The sequence below is a fragment of the Typopeltis vanoorti genome, chromosome 14, assembly GCF_054136105.1.
Source record: "Typopeltis vanoorti isolate ZY-2024b chromosome 14, IOZ_Tvanoo_1.0, whole genome shotgun sequence".
NCBI classification, from domain to species: Eukaryota; Metazoa; Arthropoda; class Arachnida; order Uropygi; family Thelyphonidae; genus Typopeltis; species Typopeltis vanoorti.
In genome coordinates, this window is record NC_143562.1 from 1,717,744 (window position 1) to 1,739,146 (window position 21,403).

General features: G+C 36.5%; 1 protein-coding gene across 1 annotated transcript in view; it reads left to right on the forward strand.

The window, feature by feature from the left end:
* mats (MOB kinase activator-like 1) overlaps positions 1-21,403 on the forward strand; it is a 98,350-nt gene that overhangs the window by 40,915 nt on the left and 36,032 nt on the right. Inside the window, exon 2 of the mRNA XM_090403610.1 lies at positions 12,645-12,811. Coding sequence (XP_090259736.1) covers positions 12,645-12,811 — 167 coding nt within the window. The remainder of the gene's footprint in view (positions 1-12,644; positions 12,812-21,403) is intronic.

The window sequence follows — 21,403 nt, forward strand, 5'->3', positions numbered from 1 at the left end:
CTGACTTGTTCAGAACAGCAATCTCTCCAGTTAATGCTAACTATACAGCAAATGAAATAACATTACAAGAAGTCCAACAAGCAGTACATCAAAGCAAATCAGGAAAATCCCAAGCAGAAGATGGAATAAATATAGAACTTACTAAATATGCAGGCATCTTAAGTTAGGGGGGATAATAAATTCCTCATTATTTTAAAAGTCATTTTATAAACAAGATGCAAGCATCTTGTTTATCAAATGACTTTTGAAATTATTTAACAATATCTGCCAACAAGAAAAAAACGAAGAGTTGAAATAAGGTTCTTATCATTCCAATATACACTTGAGTCTCTTTTTATGTGTATTTGAAGTTTGCGGTATAGTAAGCCCACATATATGAGACCGTTCGACACATCTGCGCATGTCAACAGAAGGAGAATCCATTTCGATAATAGGGTAATCCAGTGTTTCCCAAATTTTTCCTGCGACGGAACATTCACAAATCCTGAAATTTTCATGGAACACCTTGGTTCTTTTGTAATATTAATTAATAATTAATTGTTAATTTAGCTGATTTATTATTGTCAATTAATAATTAAGCATCAGTTAAACATAAACATCATTAAATTAATTTGTGCTGATTTTCATTGACATATCCCATTCTGATCTCCAAAACTTTATAATATTATTATAAGTACTTACAAGTGAATGCAGACTTTTTCTCCTGTGTGCTGATAGTTTTCCCCTCCCTTTGTACATTCTGGAGATTGCTTTGTAGGCTGGAGGTGGATGAATCACTATCTGTTGCATCACAAACACCTTCAATAAGAGATTTCTTAACACCAACATTAAACAAAGTCCTTTGTCTCTTATTCATATTAAAATTTAATCCTGTCGGCCTATTACTTTTAAAAAATCATGGCACTACAGTTTCGAAATAAGCACTTATACCCTACAATATGAACGTGCAAAGAAAGTATTCAGTATTACTAGATCTGAGAACCGGATACAGATTATCTTGATCTTCAATTTCAGTGGAAAAATTTTCTTTATACTTCCTTGCTGATTAATCACTAACATTTGCAACACAGATGTTATTTCGTTCAGTTTTAAGAACAGAGGATATGCCGCCCATAGTTGTATTTGGCTTGCAGGCAATTTTTATGACCGGTCATAAACAGCGGTATTCCCTTTCCCGAATGTTGAAAGGTTTCAATGTGTGAAAAGTAATGATAATTCACAAATACTTCCACATTTAAAAATACACAGCTTGGTCACTAACATTTGCTACACAGATGTTATGAGGCGTTCTGGTTCTGAGCTTTTCGACATATTCATGAATATTATTCTCCTCAGAATATTTCCACTATAACATGTTTATTCATGAAAAATGCTTAGAAAACTAAAATGACAAATTCCAGGAGAACTTCTCATGGAACACAGTTTGGAAAACCCTAGGGTAATCAATCCGTATTGTGGGATGAGTTGTTTATTATTACACGCCGGAAAATTAACTTCTCTTTTATGATCATTGTAGTTTTTAAAGTGGTAACTATTTTGCTTGTATAACATTTGAAAATTTTACCTATAAAGCACGTGATTTTGCGTGTTGTTGGCCAATTCGTTCATCGCTGTTGTACATAATGAACAGCGTGTGGCAGCACATTCTGGCATGACGTGTAAGCAGTGAGTGTTCGTAAAATTTAATTTTGCATTGGAGTAAGTGTTTGTGTTTTTATTATTGAAAGTCTAAATTTTCCATATTGTTATTTTAAAGATTTAATTTGGCCCAATGGAATAAAAAAGCACCAAAGAAAAGCAATTCTTTGCAAATGAAAATTACAATTTTAGATGGCTTAGCAAAAGGAGAGGGATCTGTGGCAATTGGTAAACATTTTAATTTAGGCGAATCTACTATAAGAGCAATTAAAAAGAATGAAGTCTCAATAAGAAAATCTGTCATTTCTCGCACAAAACTAAGTGTCAAATTATCATCATACTCAAGAGATGCTTTATTAGAAAACACGGAACGAGCGCTCGTAATTTGAATTGAAGAATTAACTCAAAGAAGAATTCCTATAAGTGGTTATTTAATTAAACAAAAAGCTCTTCAGTTTTATGAACAGAAAGCAATTGGAGCCGTCTACTTCCACTTCCCAGGCTGATAAAGAATTTGTTTTTGCTAGCAAAGGATGGTTAACCGGGTTTTTAAAAAGGAATGCACTCCATAATGTGGGGATTACAGGCAAGGTTGCAGCAGCAGATGAAGAGGAAGCCAAAAATTTACAAGAGGAGTTAGCCAAAATTATTGAAGATGGTGGATATTGTCCCGATCAAGTGTTTAACGCTGACAAAACAGGATTGTTTTGGAAGAAAATGTCTAGTCGAACTTGCATTGCAAAGTCTGAGAAAAAAAAACAAGTGGGTTTAAAGCAAGCAAAGAGTGGGTAACGTTGTTATTTTGTAGCAATGCATCAGGAGATCGAATGTTGAAATCCCTCCTAGTAAATCGATTTCTAAGACCACGTGCTCTAAAAGGCAAAGATCTCAAACAGCTGCCGGTACATTGGATGGCTAATACAAAGGCCTGGGTAACAGCTTCTGTATTTACTGAATCGTGTACCAAAAGTGGAAACATATATGAAGCAAAAAGATCTCGATTTTAAAGTTTTATTAATTGTTGATAATGCAGCAAATCATCCGCATTTAGAATATCCAAATGTGCAGGTAGTATTTTTTCCACCCAATACAATAAGCATTATTCATTTGTTGTTTTAAGGATACTTGCGACATAAGACTGAATGATATAATCACGTAATCACACGAAAGATATTTATTTAACCAAATATTTCGGTCTGGAAATAGCAGACCATCGTCGGTGGTATTACAAGAACAGTTTAAAAAAAAATATACAAGCTAGAATACTAACAATAGATCGTTGAAATTAGAACATGCCGCGTGATGTTATATCACTAAGTATGAAACGAAATATTTTGAAGTAGAAACATGATTGAATTTGCTATAAAAAAAAAAAAAAAAAAAAAAAAAAAAATTAATGAGTAATCTTGATTAGGCTTTCCCAGATTTTTGATATAGATATGCAGTCATTACGATTCAGGTTGGGATGATGGAGCAAGGCCTCCACGCTTTCCTTGAACAAACGTTCGAACCTATAACGGGATCTATGTAAGAGGCGCGTTTTGGACCAAAGGATGCTGTGGTCAGTTTCAATCCCGTGTTGAGCCAAACCAGACTTTTCAGGTTTATTGTGAAGAATGGATGATTGATGTTCTTGGATTCTTTTTTCAAGAGAACGTCCAGTCTGTCCAAAGTAAGAGAGATCACAGTTGCAAGGAATTTGATAAACTCCAGGAAGAGATAAAGTTGAGCGTTTGTCTTCTCATTTTCCTTCTCCTAAAGACAAACGCTCAACTTTATCTCTTCCTGGAGTTTATCAAATTCCTTGCAACTGTGATCTCTCTTACTTTGGACAGACTGGACGTTCTCTTGAAAAAAGAATCCAAGAACATCAATCATCCATTCTTCACAATAAACCTGAAAAGTCTGGTTTGGCTCAACACGGGATTGAAACTGACCACAGCATCCTTTGGTCCAAAACGCGCCTCTTACATAGATCCCGTTATAGGTTCGAACGTTTGTTCAAGGAAAGCGTGGAGGCCTTGCTCCATCATCCCAACCTGAATCGTAATGACTGCATATCTATATCAAAAATCTGGGAAAGCCTAATCAAGATTACTCATTAATTTTTTTTTTTTTTTTTTTTTTTTTTTTTATAGCAAATTCAATCATGTTTCTACTTCAAAATATTTCGTTTCATACTTAGTGATATAACATCACGCGGCATGTTCTAATTTCAACGATCTATTGTTAGTATTCTAGCTTGTATATTTTTTTAAACTGTTCTTGTAATACCACCGACGATGGTCTGCTATTTCCAGACCGAAATATTTGGTTAAATAAATATCTTTCTTGTGATTACGTGATTATATCATTAAGCATTATTCAGTCATTAGATCAAGGCATAATTGCTACTTTTAAAAAATATTACGTTAAGCACACTTTTCAATTTATATTGGATAAACTATAAAATGAATCATTAACAGTAACTGACGTTTGGAAAAAAATTTCTATTTTGGATCATGTTGCAAATCATGTTGCATCTGCTATCGCTGAAATAAGACCACAAACTTTAAATGCCTGCTAGAAAGCAGCTTGGCCTGGATGTGTTGCAAACAGTGCAACCATGCAAACATCTACATTATCAGCTAAAATCGTTACTTTGGTACATGAAATTGGTGGGGAAAGGTTTTGATACATTTAGCCAGAGCGATGTAGACGAATTGCTTGTGTGCCTTAAGTGACGATGATATTATTCGATATCGATTAACTTTAGATAACGTTGAAGATCCAGAAAACGATAGTGAAGCGGAAGAAAAACCTGCCTCGCTCACTGCAAATATAATTCGAGAAGGGCTTGAGCTGTGCAATAAACTGGAAAATCATTTTCTTGTTCTATGTTCTTCCCAGGACCTATTGAATGGGCAAACCACCCAGCTGGTTTTACTGACCACCCGGCTAATTATTGTTGTGAATTGACATGGCTAAATAATGAGCAAGAATAGAAAAATAATTTAAGACATTTTTTAATTAATAGTGATGAGAAATCAAACTGGAGAGTTCCGATACTCGTGAAACACCAGCTCAATTTCTTGCATTGCAAGCCAATCTCGAGAGCTTTGGATATTCACTTTGATGCACACCATTCTGTACGTGGAAGAAGACAAAAAACGGTATTGAATACGACAGTATCGGTTGCAAAGAAGATCTTTTACGAAAGAGACATAATTTTGATGTTTGAAAGAAATAAATTGTGAAAATTGAGCGAATTCGAATTGAAGGCAAAAATCAATGTTAAAAATCTACATTTATTTTTCTTAATAATGGTTTTTGTCTGAAGATCGTGAGTCAAGAATTCAATATTTTATTTTGTAAAAGAAAATCGGCCTATGCATCAAATATAGTTGCGATCTTGGGGAATTTTCGAAACTCTCGAGGACTATGACATCAGTCTTGAGATACCAATTCACATTCCTAGTAATTTATACTTATAAATAGTAAAATTGTGACATAACGTGTTATGTGTCTCGGGTATTACTGTCAGTGCCCAATTCAGTGATGTTCTGATTAATTTAATAATGATATTTTGTATTTATTAAATTACCCCATAATGAGTAAAAAGATGAGTCAGAAAACCACACTCTTAAGTTATTTTAAGAAAGATGAAACCGATAAGCATAGTAGCGAAGACACCAAACCAGCAACAGAATCATTGATTTCTGCATAGTCTCTTTCAAATGTAAAGCATGCATCTAAACTCCACTTATCAGATATTAACATTGAGTGGTTTAAAAAATTCCAGTGGTTAATAGTGAAAGATAATGGAATGATGTGTTCCACATGTGTGAAATATGGAAAGAGAAGACCCACAAACAAGGAAGTGACTTTGGGTAACTATGCCATGCATAAGACTTCGAAAAGAAAGCTTGGTTGACCATGAACAAAGCTTGTTACACACTGATGCTTCTTCAGATATAATTGAAAAATGTATACTGGAAGAAACTGGAATATGGTAAATTGAAAAATCAATTTCAATTTTGAATAACTTGCAGAGAGAGGCTTTTCTGGGAGCTTTAAGATCTTTGTATTGGTTAGTGAAAAATGAGTTACCACATGCTACGTTATTTGAAAAATTTCTTGAGCATTGCAAGGCTATGGGCTGTTCCTACTTAGAACATCTTAACGTTGGTAAAAATGCACATTATACCTCCGAATGAATAATGCAAGAGTTGACTGATATTTTAGCATCAGAAATTAGATCTGAAATACTCAAAAATATACATTCTGCAGATCATTTCAGTGTTTTATGTGATGAAACTACAGACATCTCAGTTTTAAAAGAGCTGATTGTGTACATTAAATATGTTTGTCAACTTAGAAAAAGAGGTCAGAGTTAGTTTTGTATCAACTTGCAATATCATTGATGGCAAAGCTGAGACTATAACTAACAAAGTAATTGAAACCCTTGACAGTCTAGGCTTAAAAACTTCTAATCTGGTGGGCCTAGGATCTGATGGAGCAGCTGTCATGGTTGGAAAACAAAAGGGAGTTGCAAAACTGCTCAAAGATAAAACAGATGGACTCATGGTCAACTGTCATTGTGTAAACCACCGACTGGCTCTTGCTAGTGCCTAAGCAGCTGCTGAAGTGCCTTATTTAATCATGTTTAATGATATCTTAAGGCAATTGTGTTTCTTCTTCCAAAATTCCTCAGTCAGGATGGCTGGTTTGACCCAAATCCAATATATACTGAACAGTCCTCAGATTAAACTTAAAATGGCTAGTGACACTAGATGGCTGTCTCATGATTCTGCAATACAGTCTCTAAGAGAATGCATGGTGAGTGTTATAGCTGCATTGGAAAGAGAGGCCACCGAACGAAATGATATCACAGCTGAAGGTTTAAGTAAATATATCAGAACATACAATTTCGTAGCTTCGCTAATGATGCTTTCAGATGTGTTACTGCATTTATCTAACTTGTCTAGATCATGGCAAAGGCAAGATATTGACTTAACTGAAATAGAGCCAGTCTTAGAAGAAAGAAAACTATCCATCACGGAATTGAAAGACTCCTGGCAGTCATTTTCAAAATCTTCATCAGCATCTTTCGGGTGAATGGTCAGACCTTCACATTGATTATTCAGAGTCTAATTTTATTACGTTTAAGACTACAATATATGATAAATACATATGCACAGTTATTAAACACCTGGAAGCAAGATTTCCAGATATGATTATTTTTTGATTATTATTCTAGAAATGGAAGTCCTGCAGGTTTAAACTATGAAAATACTAAACTAGAAGGGGCAGTTGCATCAAAAATGATTAATGGACAGTCATACAAAAATCTAGATCCAAGACAAATACTGCTGAAATTAGCAATAACATCTGAGCTCAAAGAGTCTTTTCCAAATTTAGCAAAATTAGCTGCTGTTGAACTGGCCATACCTGTGAGTACAGCTGAATGTGAAAGGGGTTTCCTCTGCATTAAAAAAGGATAAAAACCTGTATGAGGAATTGCATCAGTCAGAACACTCTAAATAATCTGTTGCTGATTTCATTGGAGGGACCAGATCCAACAGATTTTAATTACGAAAAAGCTGCTGACAATTTCTAAGATGAAGAGAATTAATGTATAGAATTTTAAGCTGTGAGCATTACAAGGGTTTTCGTTACTTAATGAGAAAATATGAAAAATCCTAGTCTTGCTTGTTATAATTACTATAGAAAATATTATCCTTGTTTGAAGTAATTCCTAATAAAATTACTATTTTAATTTGTTATGAAAAAGGGTCATTCTTAACTCATCCAAAATTTTTGTACGTCCAGCTAATGCTTCATTCCACCCGGCTGGTAAAAATTTCTGGAGAGAACACTGTTATAAAAAATTTAGTTTAATCCTTTATCCAAGTGTGAGCAAACGAAGTTTGTGCCTGAAAGTATCTTCAGGACTGGGGTAAGGTAGTACAACACCAGGCAACTCGTTGCAAAGGTGGAGCAAGCTAACATCACTCCTATCTTAGTGTCTCCCATAATGCAAAAGACATCTCCTTGCGAATATGTATAATGTTATGCATTAAGGGGAGGGCCACTACCCAGACTATTTCGACCTTTATTGAAGTCTCTACAGTGGGAGCCAGGCCTAGACGTGGAGATAACAGGCAGAAGCAATAGCAAGGTCATCTCTACCTATAGGAGTTGCCAAAAGGTGTGCCACCTTTTTATTAAATTACTCTGGATTTAGAGAAAGATGTTGAAAGTTTATTTTTTACTTATTTAGACTATAATAAATTTAGTTTAATCCTTTATCCAAGTGTGAGCAAACAAAGTTCATGCCTGAAAGTATCTTCAGGACTGGGGTAAGGTAGTACAACACCGGTCAACTCGTTGCAAAGGTGGAGTAAGCTAACATCACTCCTATCTTAGTATCTCCCATAATGCAAAACACATCTCCTTGCAGATATGTATAATGTTATGCATTAAGGGGAGGGCCACTACCCAGACTAGTTTCAACCTATATTGAGGTCTCTTCAGTGGGAACCAGGCCCGATGTTGTACTACCTTACCCCAGTCCTTACCCCTGAAGATACTTTCAGGTGCAAACTTTGTTTGCTCATACTTGGATAAACGATTAAACTAAATTTATTATAGTCTAACCAAGTGAAAAATAAACTTTCAACATCTTTCTCTAAATCCAGAGTAATTTAATAAAAAGGTGGCACACCTTTTGACAACTCGTATAGGTAGAGATGACCTTGCTATTGCTTCTGCCTGGTATCTCCACGTCTAGGCCTGGTTCCCACTGAAGAGACCTCAATAAAGGTCGAAACTAGTCTGGGTAGTGGCCCTCCACTTAATGCATAACATTATACATATTTGCAATGAGATGTGTTTTGCATTATGGGCGATACTAAGATAGGAGTGATATTAGCTTGCTCCACCTTTGCAACGAGTTGCCCAGTGTTGTACTACCTTACCCCAGTCCTGAAGATACTTTCAGGCACAAACTTTGTTTGCTCACACTTGGATAAACGATTAAACTAAATTTATTATAGTCTAACCAAGTGAAAAATAAACTTTCAACTTCAGAGAACACTGTTGTTAATTACACAAATTCTGAACGAGCCTTTAAATTCCAATATTAGCTAAGAACTGTATGTCTGGATATCGCGAGCTGTATAAAAAATTAGTGAAATCATCATTGCAAAGTTTAATCACTGATTACATTGTCAGAAGAAAAAAATCAGCACAGAACGAGGGTGAAGCTAATTCTGTTTGTGAAGAACCATTGTCTTTACCATACAGATCTGATGCGCTGACCATCTTTTCTGATGATGAAAGTGATTTTGCACCAATTCACAAACATTGCCGAATATTGTCTAATAGTGATGGTAATTCTGATGACATAATGTAAAAAAAAAAAAATGTTACTTTTCAATAAAATTAAATGAATAAAGCTTTAAAACAAACTTAGGCATTCTTATTTTCCTGAATTTTCATAAACGTTTTTTTATGTGATTTTAGGTTTATTTTAATTCATTGCTTCGGTTTTAAAAAATTATGGAACGTGTCTCTAATTTTTCAACGTAAGTTAGGCCTTTTTTGTGCGATTTTTTATATGTGGTTTTCTGTGGAACTTATCTACCGCATAAAAAGAGACCCGACTGTATATCATCATCATCATCAATTTCCTGATACACCCCCAAGGGGTGTTCAGATTACTGACAGCACTACATGATTATACACACATGCACCTTACATCTTCATATTCCAAAGTGCAACACATTTCACTTATTTAAACACAGTCAACTCATTTGTCCAAGCCAGAAGTTTGTTTAAATATTCTTGAAGAGAACTGACATCGGCATACTCATATAACTCTCTCCAACTTGTATCACCAGCAGACAAACAACAGAACACTTGAATATATGTTGTCAAGCAACATGAAATATCAGCTTGTTTTTGTAAATGGTAATTCATTTTCGAAATTATGGATTTTATAACCGTGTTAGAATAACTCTTTATTATCCCGACATTTCGATCTTTATATCAAAATCATCATCTGGAGCATACATAAATATACAAGACAAGCTGTGTTACATTTCAAACTGAAAGCTAGAGAAACGATGATTTGATCACATGCTACTCACTGGCATGACCTCTAGTGAAAAAAAAAAAAAAATATTACATCAAGCTAGATTTAATTTATGATTACATGAATAAACATTCTTGCTTACAGATAGTTTTCCTTCCAGTAACAGTGATGTCCTATTTCTATTATTACAATTGTTATTTTTAATTTAAAAAATTATTCATAAATTACAACATGAATAAACATTCTTTCTTACAGATTTTTTCTTTAACAGTGATGTCCTATTTTTTAGTATTAACGTTATTTTAGATTTAGAATCCTGGATTTTCTACAGGCCTATTCATAGTTGTTCTTAGAGAGGAAGGATTCGTGGGACAAATATATGCCTTCCATATGTATGAGTTTTTAGACCATCATTATTGTTTAGATTGGGGTAGTTGATAATGATCTCACAGGCTTCCTTAAATTTGTGTTCATACCATGTTTTGGTGTGATGTAGACAACTAGTGCTTTTCCATACAATTCTATGTAAGGTGTTCAGGGCATGATCAGAAAGGCCAGCTTCACCATAATTATTATATTTGATGTGTCGTTTATGTTCTTTTTGTCTGAAAAAATTTAGTAGCATTGCAAAATATTAGAAGTCGGTACAATTTGTAATAAAACCAGCATAGCTGATGTCTAAACATTTAATTAAGCTTTCAAGGTGTTCCCCTTTGTCATGAAAGGAATCCTCATCCCATGCTGTCTGTCCAAGATGGGTTGAGACCCCCAATTAAGGCCTTTAGGCAATTAATGCAGCCATCCAGCTTGTCATTCCTCTGCAAGTATAAGCATAAATACTTGCCCATAAATCCATGTGTGTGTTTGCAGCGTCAGTTTGCCTGTTTTCAGGGAGAAAAAAAAATCTCCACCTCTATGTCAGACCGACTAACTCACTATTTGATTGAAAACACTTCATAAATGTTCCTCACATCATCAATGGGATTTGATCCCTAGTCTTTCCAGCCAAAGAGCTCATCTATAACAACTAAGCTATGCAAAACCCATCTCCTTGCATATGTCTAATGTTATGCATTAAGGGATCTTAATTATTAAGGAAACTTTCAACATCTTTCTCTAAATTCAGAGTAATTTATTAAAAAGGTGGCACACCATTTGGTAACTCCTATAGGTAGAGATGACCTTGCTAATACTTCTGGCTGGTATCTCCACTTGGGCCTGGTTCCCACTGAAGAGACCTCAAAAAAGGTTGAAACTAGTCTGGGTAGTGGCCCTTCCCTTAATGCATAACATTAGACATATCCGCAAGGAGATGTGTTTTGCATTATGGGAGATACTGAGACAGGATTGTGCTCCACCTTTGCAAGGCGTCGCCCTGGTGCTGTGCCACCTTAACCCAGTCCTGAAGATACTTTCAGGCGCAAACTTTGTTTGCTCACACTTGGATAAAGGATTAAACTAAATTTACTAACCAAGTGGAAAATAAACTTTCAACATCTTTCTCTAAATCCAGAGTAATTTATTAAAAAAAGGGTGGCACACCAATTGGCAATTCCTATAGGTGGAGATGACCTGCTAATGCTTTTGCCTGCTATCTCGACTTGGGCCTGGCTCCCACTGAAGAGACCTCAATAAAGGTCGAAACCGGTCTGGGTAGTGGCCCTTCCCTTAATGCATAACATTAGACATATCCGCAAGGAGATGTGTTTTGCATTATGGGAGATACTGAGACAGGATTGTGCTCCACCTTTGCAAGGCGTCGCCCTGGTGTTGCACCACCTTACCTCAGTCCTGAAGATACTTTCAGGCGCAATAAAGATAAAGGATTTCACACTTAGATAAAGGATTAAACTAAATTTATTATATTCTAACCAAGTGAAAAAATAAACTTTCAACTAAGAAGGTGGCAGGACTATGTGAGGATAAATTGAAGATTTGTGGGTTACAGAAGCTGGTTAATCAGCAGAAAAAGGGGGGGGTGGAATGTGATAGAAACAAATTTATAAGTTGCTTGGGAGGGGAAGGATTATAGGATTGATGTGGATGAAATATTTCGATACATGAATAATGTCAGGAAAACTAGAGGTCATCCATGGAAATCGAGAAAAAGTATGGTTAGTAAGCGAGTGAGGGCTAGATTTTTTGTTTGAAGAGAGATGAAGTGCTTTGTTGGTGAATGATTTTGAGACAAAATATGATGGATGTTGTACAGGTATTGATAATTGTTGATTAATGTTTTTGAAATGGACCTTCTGCGATGATGAGTCTACAGACTCCATGAAGGTGCATGTGCAATAATAATGATAATAATAATAATATTATTTTATTATTTTCAAAACAAGTGCTTTAAAGTAGAAAAATGCTTCAAAAAATGTTTGTTAAATTTGTTAATGAAAGGATATTTCAAAATAAGTTTTCATGTTTAAATTTACTTTTTAATCCTCTGCGGTGTGTGTATATATATATATATATATATATATATATATATATATATATGTGTGTATATATATATATAAATATTGGCTAATATATCCTACTTTCATTTATGAGTGCTCCTTTTTTAATAATGTCATTGGCTGTTTATCAAAATCTTAGGGCATTACTGAAGTGTTATAAAACTAATATATGAAGAATAAAATAGGAGGAAAATTTGGACATACCTTTTTTGGATGTTGTTTTCCGTCTCCTTATCCCTGCAATGTGCCTTCATCTGCTGTTAAAGGAAGGGGATTTTTTTTGGGAGGGGGGGAGTTACTAAAGTAACTTCAGTAATGCCCTAAGATTTGGGGTAAAGAGCCAATGACATTGTAAAAAAAGGGGTACTCCTAAACGAAAGTGGGCTATATTAGCCATTAAAACAATAGTTTATTTTAGAGGAGTAACATGGGAATTTTCTCAGAAATAATACCTATAAATATTGATTCCATAGTGGAGGCCGCTCTTCCAAAACATTCAAACCAAAGAAAAACATTCCAGAAGGTACTCACCAGTATGATCTAATGAAGCATGCTGCAGCAACTTTAGGAAGTGGCAACTTACGGCTGGCCGTGATGTTGCCAGAAGGAGAGGACCTTAATGAATGGGTAGCAGTGAATAGTAAGTACATGTAAAATAAATGCTTGGTGTACATTTTAAGTGTATGTTGGCATTTTTTTTTTCTCTTGATGAAAGCTTTTCAGCTGTGAGACATAAGTTTTATATGACTAATTAAGCTGAAATAGTATAAACTATTCTTATGTTTTTTTTTTGTTTTGTTTTTTTTAAAAAACAAGCTAGTTTTGTCTTACTTTCAAGGACTTCTCAAGTAATGTCAGTTGATGTATTTCTAATGCTTTCTTGCATTTTCCTGAATCTTTTCTTCTGTGTATAATTGCTCCAAATGAAATTCTCAAAAAAAAAGACAGAATTAGTCATGCTTTTTTTAATATATTATCACTGACTGCAAAAAAAAAAAATAAATAAATAAAATCATCTAATCTAATAATAAATAGGTTTATATTATAGCCAAAATATGTAAACCATTATTTATTTTATTTATATATATATCCTTGGAGTCCTTTAAAGTGTCACGTAATAATAATTATATAATATTTTTTTTCAACATGTCGAGGACTATGCTTTTATTCTCTTCCTAGGTCTTCTTATATATTTTTTTCCTTTAGGTTTATACTTTATTACTTCCTTGGGCAGCCTTCCTTCTTCCACCTGTTATACATGTTTCTCTATAATTCATCTGGTGTTCTTTTATTACTGTATTTGTAATTCCTTATTTCATTTCAAAGTCTATCTATTTTTGTGTATCCTTTAACTGCTTATATTCTGTATTTAATAAGCTCTCTGTAATTTTCACATAAGCTTCTCTCTTAAAAACTGATATTAGTTTAGTCTTTTTTCCCATTCTTAGAGTTTATTGCAAGTAATCCAACAACTATGTAACATACCCCAGGATCTTACTTTGAAACGGATATCACTATACTTAACCTTGAGGTAATTCCATGTGTTTCCTGCTGTTTTTGTTGTTGTTGTTGTTAATGCTTCTTCCAATTTCATCATCTCCAATAAATCTATTCCTTTATTATTAATAATTTTTTCTTCTATTACATCTGAAGGAAATTCTTCTTGAAGTAATTTAATGGTGCCTGAAAAATGAATATTTTATTTATTTATTTATTTACGCATATGGCTTTGTGAAACTGGCAAGTGAAATGTACAATCACAATATCAGAAACAAATGATGAAAATCTTAACATAAAAGTTAAGATTTTCATCATTTGTGTAAAAGTTTATTACATAAAAGGCACAAACTGCTTTCCAAGTCTTCCTTTGTTTAAAAAAGCAAAAGTAATTACAACTACAGATTAATGTCCAGTCTGGAAAGCCACTCCAAGGCCTCATCTGTCACCTTGTGGATGTCCTGTAGGCCACCACCGTGAAATTGGCGCCTTGGGCAGTCTTACACAATGAGTAATCGTCTGAGCCACTGGAGAACAATCACAATAAGGGCTAACAGCCTCCATTTATGTAGTAGGTGGTCACATCTGCCCTGGTTAGTTCTGATCCTGTTGATTGATGACAAAATCTTCCTAGGAAGAGCAAAACCAGGCTGCAGAGCACAAAGATCTTCTATCAAGAAGCCGTTTGTTGGGAGATTGTTGGATCAGTATTCTCTCCACATTTATTTATTTAGTGTATGGCTCACACATGAAAAGTTACATTACATTAATCCTTAATATATATGGACATAGTAATAGACATATGTACAATGATAAGACATAATACAGTCATAAAAGAGACACTCAAGAATAGGCTACAACTGAATGCATGGTTGATTATCCAGTCGACTGCACTTGGTGTAGCATGGATGAAGTCTGACAGGTTTCCACTGTATGCACGTTAGACACATTCTGCTGTAATATTATTGTCTGGCAGGATGATCCACATTTGCACCTGGATGAGGCAATCTTGCCCCATTTGTAAAGGTGGTCTGCACATCTGCCATGGTTGGTGCGGATTTGGTTAAGGGCAGACTGTTGGATCTTGAATGAAAGGATTTCCTTGGAAAATTATTTTTGTTTCAAGATCCAACAAATTTAGCTAAAACAATAACGAAAATGGATGTAAATAAGTGAAGATACCAATTTCGTTTAAAGAATTATACAAATTTTGTAATATTAATTAAAGATGAAAGATGTCATTTATTTGTAAAAGATTATAATGTAAGAAGTTTCTCTATACGATATATGTTAGAGCATAATAACGAAGGATCAAAGTCCATTAACAACAACTTCGGATAAATTGTATAGCCGACGGCAAATTGCTTACGTGCAAACGGCACGCACACAGTGTTTTCCAGGAAGACGTGGCACGCATACGAAGTATTCCAGGAAGATACAAATGAAACAGGAGCCGGGCAGAAAAAAGAAAGTTTTGGGTGGAAGAGGGCACTAGAGATACGAGGTATAAAACGGGTTTGTTTCCCCCCCCCCTCCCGTTCAGGGCTTTTTAGGTTTTTTCATTTGGAATTGCTGGAGAATTTTTGGTGGAGTTGGGAAGAGTTCCAGTTCAAGATCTAGTCGATAGTGGGCAGCTATTCTGTGCTGTCGGTTTGCGATGTCGGGCAGAAAGAATAGACGAAGAAATATTAGGTACTCTTTCAATTAATACTGAAGAAACTGGCTGCCACATATGTCAACGTGGATCGATTCAAGCCATGCTGTTTCCTGTCGAGAATCCAATGGAAGGACAGAACAGTGAAGGCCAAACCTAGCCCGTGAGTTAATCACCAAGGATGAGATCGAACATTCGGAAGGAAATTATAGGAAAATGATAGACTGAATAAGTTACAGCATTGTGGTAATATAGAACCCTTTTATAATTCCTTTGTTAAGAAAGAACGGAATATTGTGTTATGGAAGAAACGAGATGTTAGGTTATAAAACTCTAAACTTGTAGGTTTAGAGTTTTATAACCTATAGTGAGACTATAGTGAGATTTAGATACCAGTGTCTAGAATCTAAAAGCTGTTTCCTTAGTATTTGTGTGAATGAGTAGTAGTTAATTTGCTATAAGTAACGATCTATAGAGTTATCGATGTGAATGTTTTGAGAATATGTGTAAGATAGTAAAGATATTTAAAGGATGCTAGCTAGAAATTTGTGCAGTGAAACGAGCCTATTCTTAGATGTGATATATGAATTACAGTTGTTATGTCTAACCTTATAACTTGGGATAACTCTATTCCTATTGCGTGTTTTTTATTGTAAATGTGTAATCTTTAGAATCTAATAAATGTATCTTGATTATCTTAACCTGTTTTGTGCCTTGATTTGAATCCAATGCACTGCTTGCTAATATTTGAATCTGAGCGGGAGTGAATTATATGACAGAGACCACGAATGCAAACTAAAGTGTTTTAAGAGAGATAGATAAGATTGAGATAAAGAATAACTAATAGTTTGATTTACTTAATATATTTTCTGAGGATTACTCCTTGGTTAAGAGGAATTTCTGACCTAGGGATCTCGCTGGCGCAGCTTGATCAAATAAATATTGCCAGAACCTGAATAGGAGGTAACTCCAGACCGTCATTGCTGAGGATTGGACTCTATTCAGAAGTCTACCCTTTGTCAATTTATTTAATATACTTAATCTTTCTAAGAATCAGCCAAATTGTGCAGATAGATTTAACTATGAATGAGATAAGTGATATAAGTAGGAGAACACAATAAAGAATAAAATTAAAATAAATGCCACAGCCGACAATATTTAACAAGACCAAGTTTTCCGAGGTAGGTCAAAACCCGAAGGTATCTGTGTTAGGTCCATTAATTCATGGAAGATCCCTGTTGAAGTGTTACACCAGGACTCTTTCCACTTCTCCTTCATGTTAAAATTTGTCTCTGCAAGATTTCTTGCTGTTAAAATTGGAGGGTGCCTTGACTTTAGCCTGTTTATTTCTACGGGTGGGATGTCTTCATGGATTGGAAGATTTTGGATTTCCATGATTTTGCTGTATTCATGTAGAAGAAAGTTGGATCTGCAGATGTGTGGAGGCGGAATGTTGCTTAGCACTGGGAGCCACAAATACACATGCGTGCTGTTCAGCCATACGGGTGAGTAGCATTCAGCTGTAGAGTAAATGAAGCCAAGAGCAGTGCAGTGAAGCGTTGTTGCTGAGGCACCGCAAGTTGTTTCACATAGTTTTTGTAGTATATTATTTCTTGATTTTAGCTTGGATGCTGTGTTAATGAGATGTGGTTTAAAAGATAGTGTTCTCCAGAGTGATGCCCAGATATTTCGGGAATCTGTTGTAGCGTATCAGGTTGTGGTTGAAATAGACCATGAGTTCTTTGTTAGCTTGGTTATTGTTCAGGTGGCAGCATGAAACTTCTGTTTTGCTAGGATTTGGGCATAATCTCCATTTGCTGAAGTATTCATCTAGGATTGTAAGGTCATTTGTTAGTGATTCTTCCATTGTAGTAAAATTGGTGTGTCTGGTGGTTAGAGGAATGTCATCAGCGTAGCAAAACTTCTTGGAGGCTGTATTAGGCAAATCTGTGATGTATAAGTTAAAAAGGATGGGAGCCAGAACTGACCCTTGTGGTAGTCCATTATCCAGTGTTCTTTGTTTACTTTTGTTCTCGTCCATACACACTTAGAACAGGCAGTTGCTTAGCATGTTATCGATTAGTTTTGCTATTGTTCTGCATGGAGCAACTTGCAGACTGCGCCATGCCTCCAGACTGTATCATAAGCTGCGGTAAGATCTACAAAAGCTACAGCTGTTTTCCGGCATTGTTGGTAGCCTGCCTCTATATGTGTGGTGAGTGACAGAACCTGATCACAGCAGCTTTGTTTATGTCTGAATCCGGCCTGTTCCACTGGGACTTGTTCTGTTATCTTAGGGGCAATTCTATTAAGGATGAACCTTTCTAGGAGCTTATAGCAGGTGCTGAGCAGGGCGATTGGTCGGTAGTTTTCTGGTTTGTTGTTGGTTTTCCTGGTTTTAAGATGGAGATAATTTTTGTCCTCTTAAACTCTTTTGGAAGTCTACCAGTCTGGAGGATGTCAGAGAAGAAACAAGCTAACCACTGTCAGGCTTTTTGGCCTCTCTTCAACAGAAAATCGGGATGAATTCCATCAAAACCTGGAGCCTTGCCTGGTTTCATATCCATTAGAGCAGTGTTAATGTCTTCAAGAGTGAAGGGTTGTGAATTTAGAGGATCTGATGGTCTGATATTTTTCAGATATGTAAGTTCTCTTTTTATTTGAAGAGTGTGTTTGTCCTTGGCGGTATATCTTGACTTGTTGACAATATGTCATGCATATATTGGTTAGGAGAAATAGCTGATTGTTCCCGGGCAGTCAGGGTGCCACTACCTAGTTTTCTTAGAAGGCTCCATGCTTTTCTACTGAAAAACGAGTCTCTCCACGTGTAAGGTGTTGATGGCAGGGCAGCTGAAAAGAGTTCGTCCATGGACCAGAGAGGCTTTCTAGATTTTAGGCGAAGACCAGGTGGATTTATGAGAGTCTGGTGCAGGGGAAGGAGTAGGTTGCTCATTGCATTATTAAATTCTTTAATCGAGGCTCGTCTTCTCCATATGTTTGGTTGAGCAATGTTAGATAGAACAGCCAGCCAGGAGAGAGGAGTGCTTCTCACTGTCCCACTAATTGTGCGCATGGTAGAGTTTAGCTGGATGCTATAATGTTAGTGTGTGCACTTCTTTCCCAGACAGGGGCATAATATTCTGCTGCAGAGAATGTGAGGGCTAGTGCAGACGACCTTAGGACTTCTGCACCACAACCCCAGGTTGTACCAGCAAGCCTTGAAATGATATTGTTTCTCGTTTTAATTTTGTTGGATAGGTTGGTGATGTGCCTTTTGTAGGTTAAGCTTATGTCCAGACTCGCTCCATGGTATTTCAGGTGAGGCTCGTGTTGTACCATTTTTCTACAGAAAGAAAGGTTGAGGTGACGATTCACCTCAGCATTGTTCAGGTGAAATGCTGTGGACACAATTTTTGTTGGATTTGGCTACAAGTACCACTGCTTGAAGTACTCTTCCAGGATATTCAGGTCTGTGTTCAAGGTTGATTCCAGGTTGGCAAAGGAGGTAGATTGATGTAAGATCGCTAGGTCATCAGCATACATATACTTGCTTGAGCTGATATGTAGTAAGTCGTACACATAGATGTTAAAAAGTAAAGGGCATAACACAAAGCCCTGTGGGAGACCGTTGGGGAGGAATCTGGGCCTGCTCTTTTTTCCACCAATATGGACCCGGATCTTTCTGTTGGTGAGAATGGATTCAAAAAGCTGGAAAGTTTTTTTTCACGTTATTATGTTTCCTAGCTTTAGGAGGAGGCCCCTGATCCAGACTGTCATAAGCTGATGTTAGGTCAATGAAAGAGACTCCAGATTTCAGTTTCTTCTGGAAGCCTGCTTCAATCTGTGTTGTCAGGGCCAGGACCTGGTCACAGCAACTTCTTCCTGGCCTGTAGCTAGCCAGCTTGTTCAATCGGGAGTGCTCTTTCGATGAGTGGTGAAATTCTTTTAAGGAGAATTCTTTCAAAGCTTAAAAGTGGTGCAAAGCAAGGAGATTGGTCGTAGATTTTTCCTTGGAACTTTCCCTGGTTTGGGCATGACAGTTATTTTGGCTTCCTGCCACAGATTTTGTAGTTTACCAGTCATTATAATTTCTGAGAAAAGGGCGGCCTGCCATGTTTGGCCTTGTTGACCAAGATGTTTTAGAAACTCAGGGAGGCTACCATCCACTCCTGCAGCCTTGCCATTATTGGTGAGTTTTAAGGTTACCTGTACCTCTTCTCGAGATACTGGTTGTACAAGTTCAGGAAGCTTGAGTCCCGTCTTCAGGATTTGTCTGATGGAAGATTGCACAGCAATTTTCCTGATAGAGCTGGACATATCTTGGAGGTTTTCAATAAATGATTAGCCATTTTATCAGGAGTCATCTCTGTTATTTTGTTTGTTGTTGGTTCTTTCCCACCTAATTTTCTCAAAAGTGACCAGCTTTTCTGGCTAGGTGTGGTGAAATTGAGTTCATGGATGGTTGAGATCCATCTTTCCTTTCTGTTTTTATTCAGGGTTGCTATGAGCTCCTTTGCAACAGTTGGGTCTTCAGTTTCCTCGTATTTGGCTAAAAGTTCTTCAGTTTCTCTAGGAGTAGAGAAACTGAAGAACTCCTAGAGGCTACAGAAAATAACCTCTAGGAATAGAGGCTTTGGCTGCAGTTTTGATTAGTTTAACAAATCTAGGATAGCAGTTAGGAGTGGGTGAAATTGCTCTAATGGTTTGCTCAGTTTGTTTCTGAAATGCATTCCAGTTGGACCTGCGAAGGTTCCATCTAACGATTGGTGTTCCACTGATGACTGGGATTGATGTGCCTGTCTCTGTTAATGTAGGACAATGCTGACTATTAGGGAATCTGTTGAGAATGGTTCTGGTTGTTGGCAGAGGGTGGTCTTCAGAGTCTTTAGTGACTATGCACAAATCTGAAGTGTGTAGGTTCTGTTCCATCTGGCTGAGTGGAGAGTGCCCTCCTGCTTGGCATTGTAAATCAAATACAGGTTATATGTATCCATCCAATTAACTAGATTATCACCATCCCAACTGTTAGAGTAATGGCCCCTCATGATGTGATGAGAGTTGAAGTCACCAACATAGATAGCAGGGTGGGGTGGTGGCCGGTCCATCTGATCAGGCCAGGATTGCAATGGTGGTTTGTAGACATTGTAGATGGTGGTATTTTGAACTTTAATACCTATGGAGTATTCTGTATCAGGTAAACGTTTGGTTATGTCCTTGAGGCCAGGCCATGCTTGGGATGGCAGTTATAAGACATGAGAATTAGGCCTGGGATCTTTAGTCTATTGAGCGCTGTGTCAGGCACATGGGTTTCCCGGAGCCAAGACATCAATTGCTTTGTCTTTGGCTATTTTGGCGATGGCTTTGGATTTAGATAGCCCTTCTATGTTTAGAGAACATATCTTGAGAGAGTGTTGTTTAGGGGACTGCAAGTTATTTTTCGAAGTTTGCCCTCCACCCAAACAAGCAACATGATCCTTGTTATTCCGGGCGACAATCAAGTTGGCATGGAGCTTTTTAAGTTTTGTAAGTGGTCCAGGAGGCTTGGCACCTTTGGATGCCTTGTTTGAGACATGAGCTTCACATGTTACCTGTGTTTCATCTTTGGGGCCTTCTTTCGTCCGAAGCACCAACAATGTGCCACAGGGTAACACTAGTGGCGGGGGGGGGGGGGGGCACAGAAGGTTGTCTCAATACCCCATAAAGGAATATTAGTAAACAAGAATACAATATCTAAGTTGATCATGATATTGGAAGCATCCAGATGAAGATCAAAAATTTTATTTTTAAAATCCAATTAACATAGTTGCACCAATAATAGTTTATTGGAACTTTTATGAAGACAGAGGCCTTCATAAAAGTCATTTCCACATAGAATGTCTTTATTAATAAATGTGTGAGAATTTACTTCATTGTCCTAATTTAAATAGACACAGATCCAATGGCTGTTTCTGCATTATGTATTTTTATAGGCATTGTCAAGGACACTATCCACAGATGTGGCCAGCACCATCCCTCCATTTTCCTCTAAACATGTAAGAATGCAAGCTGCTGCTGGTTATCACATGCATTTCAGCTTCAGAG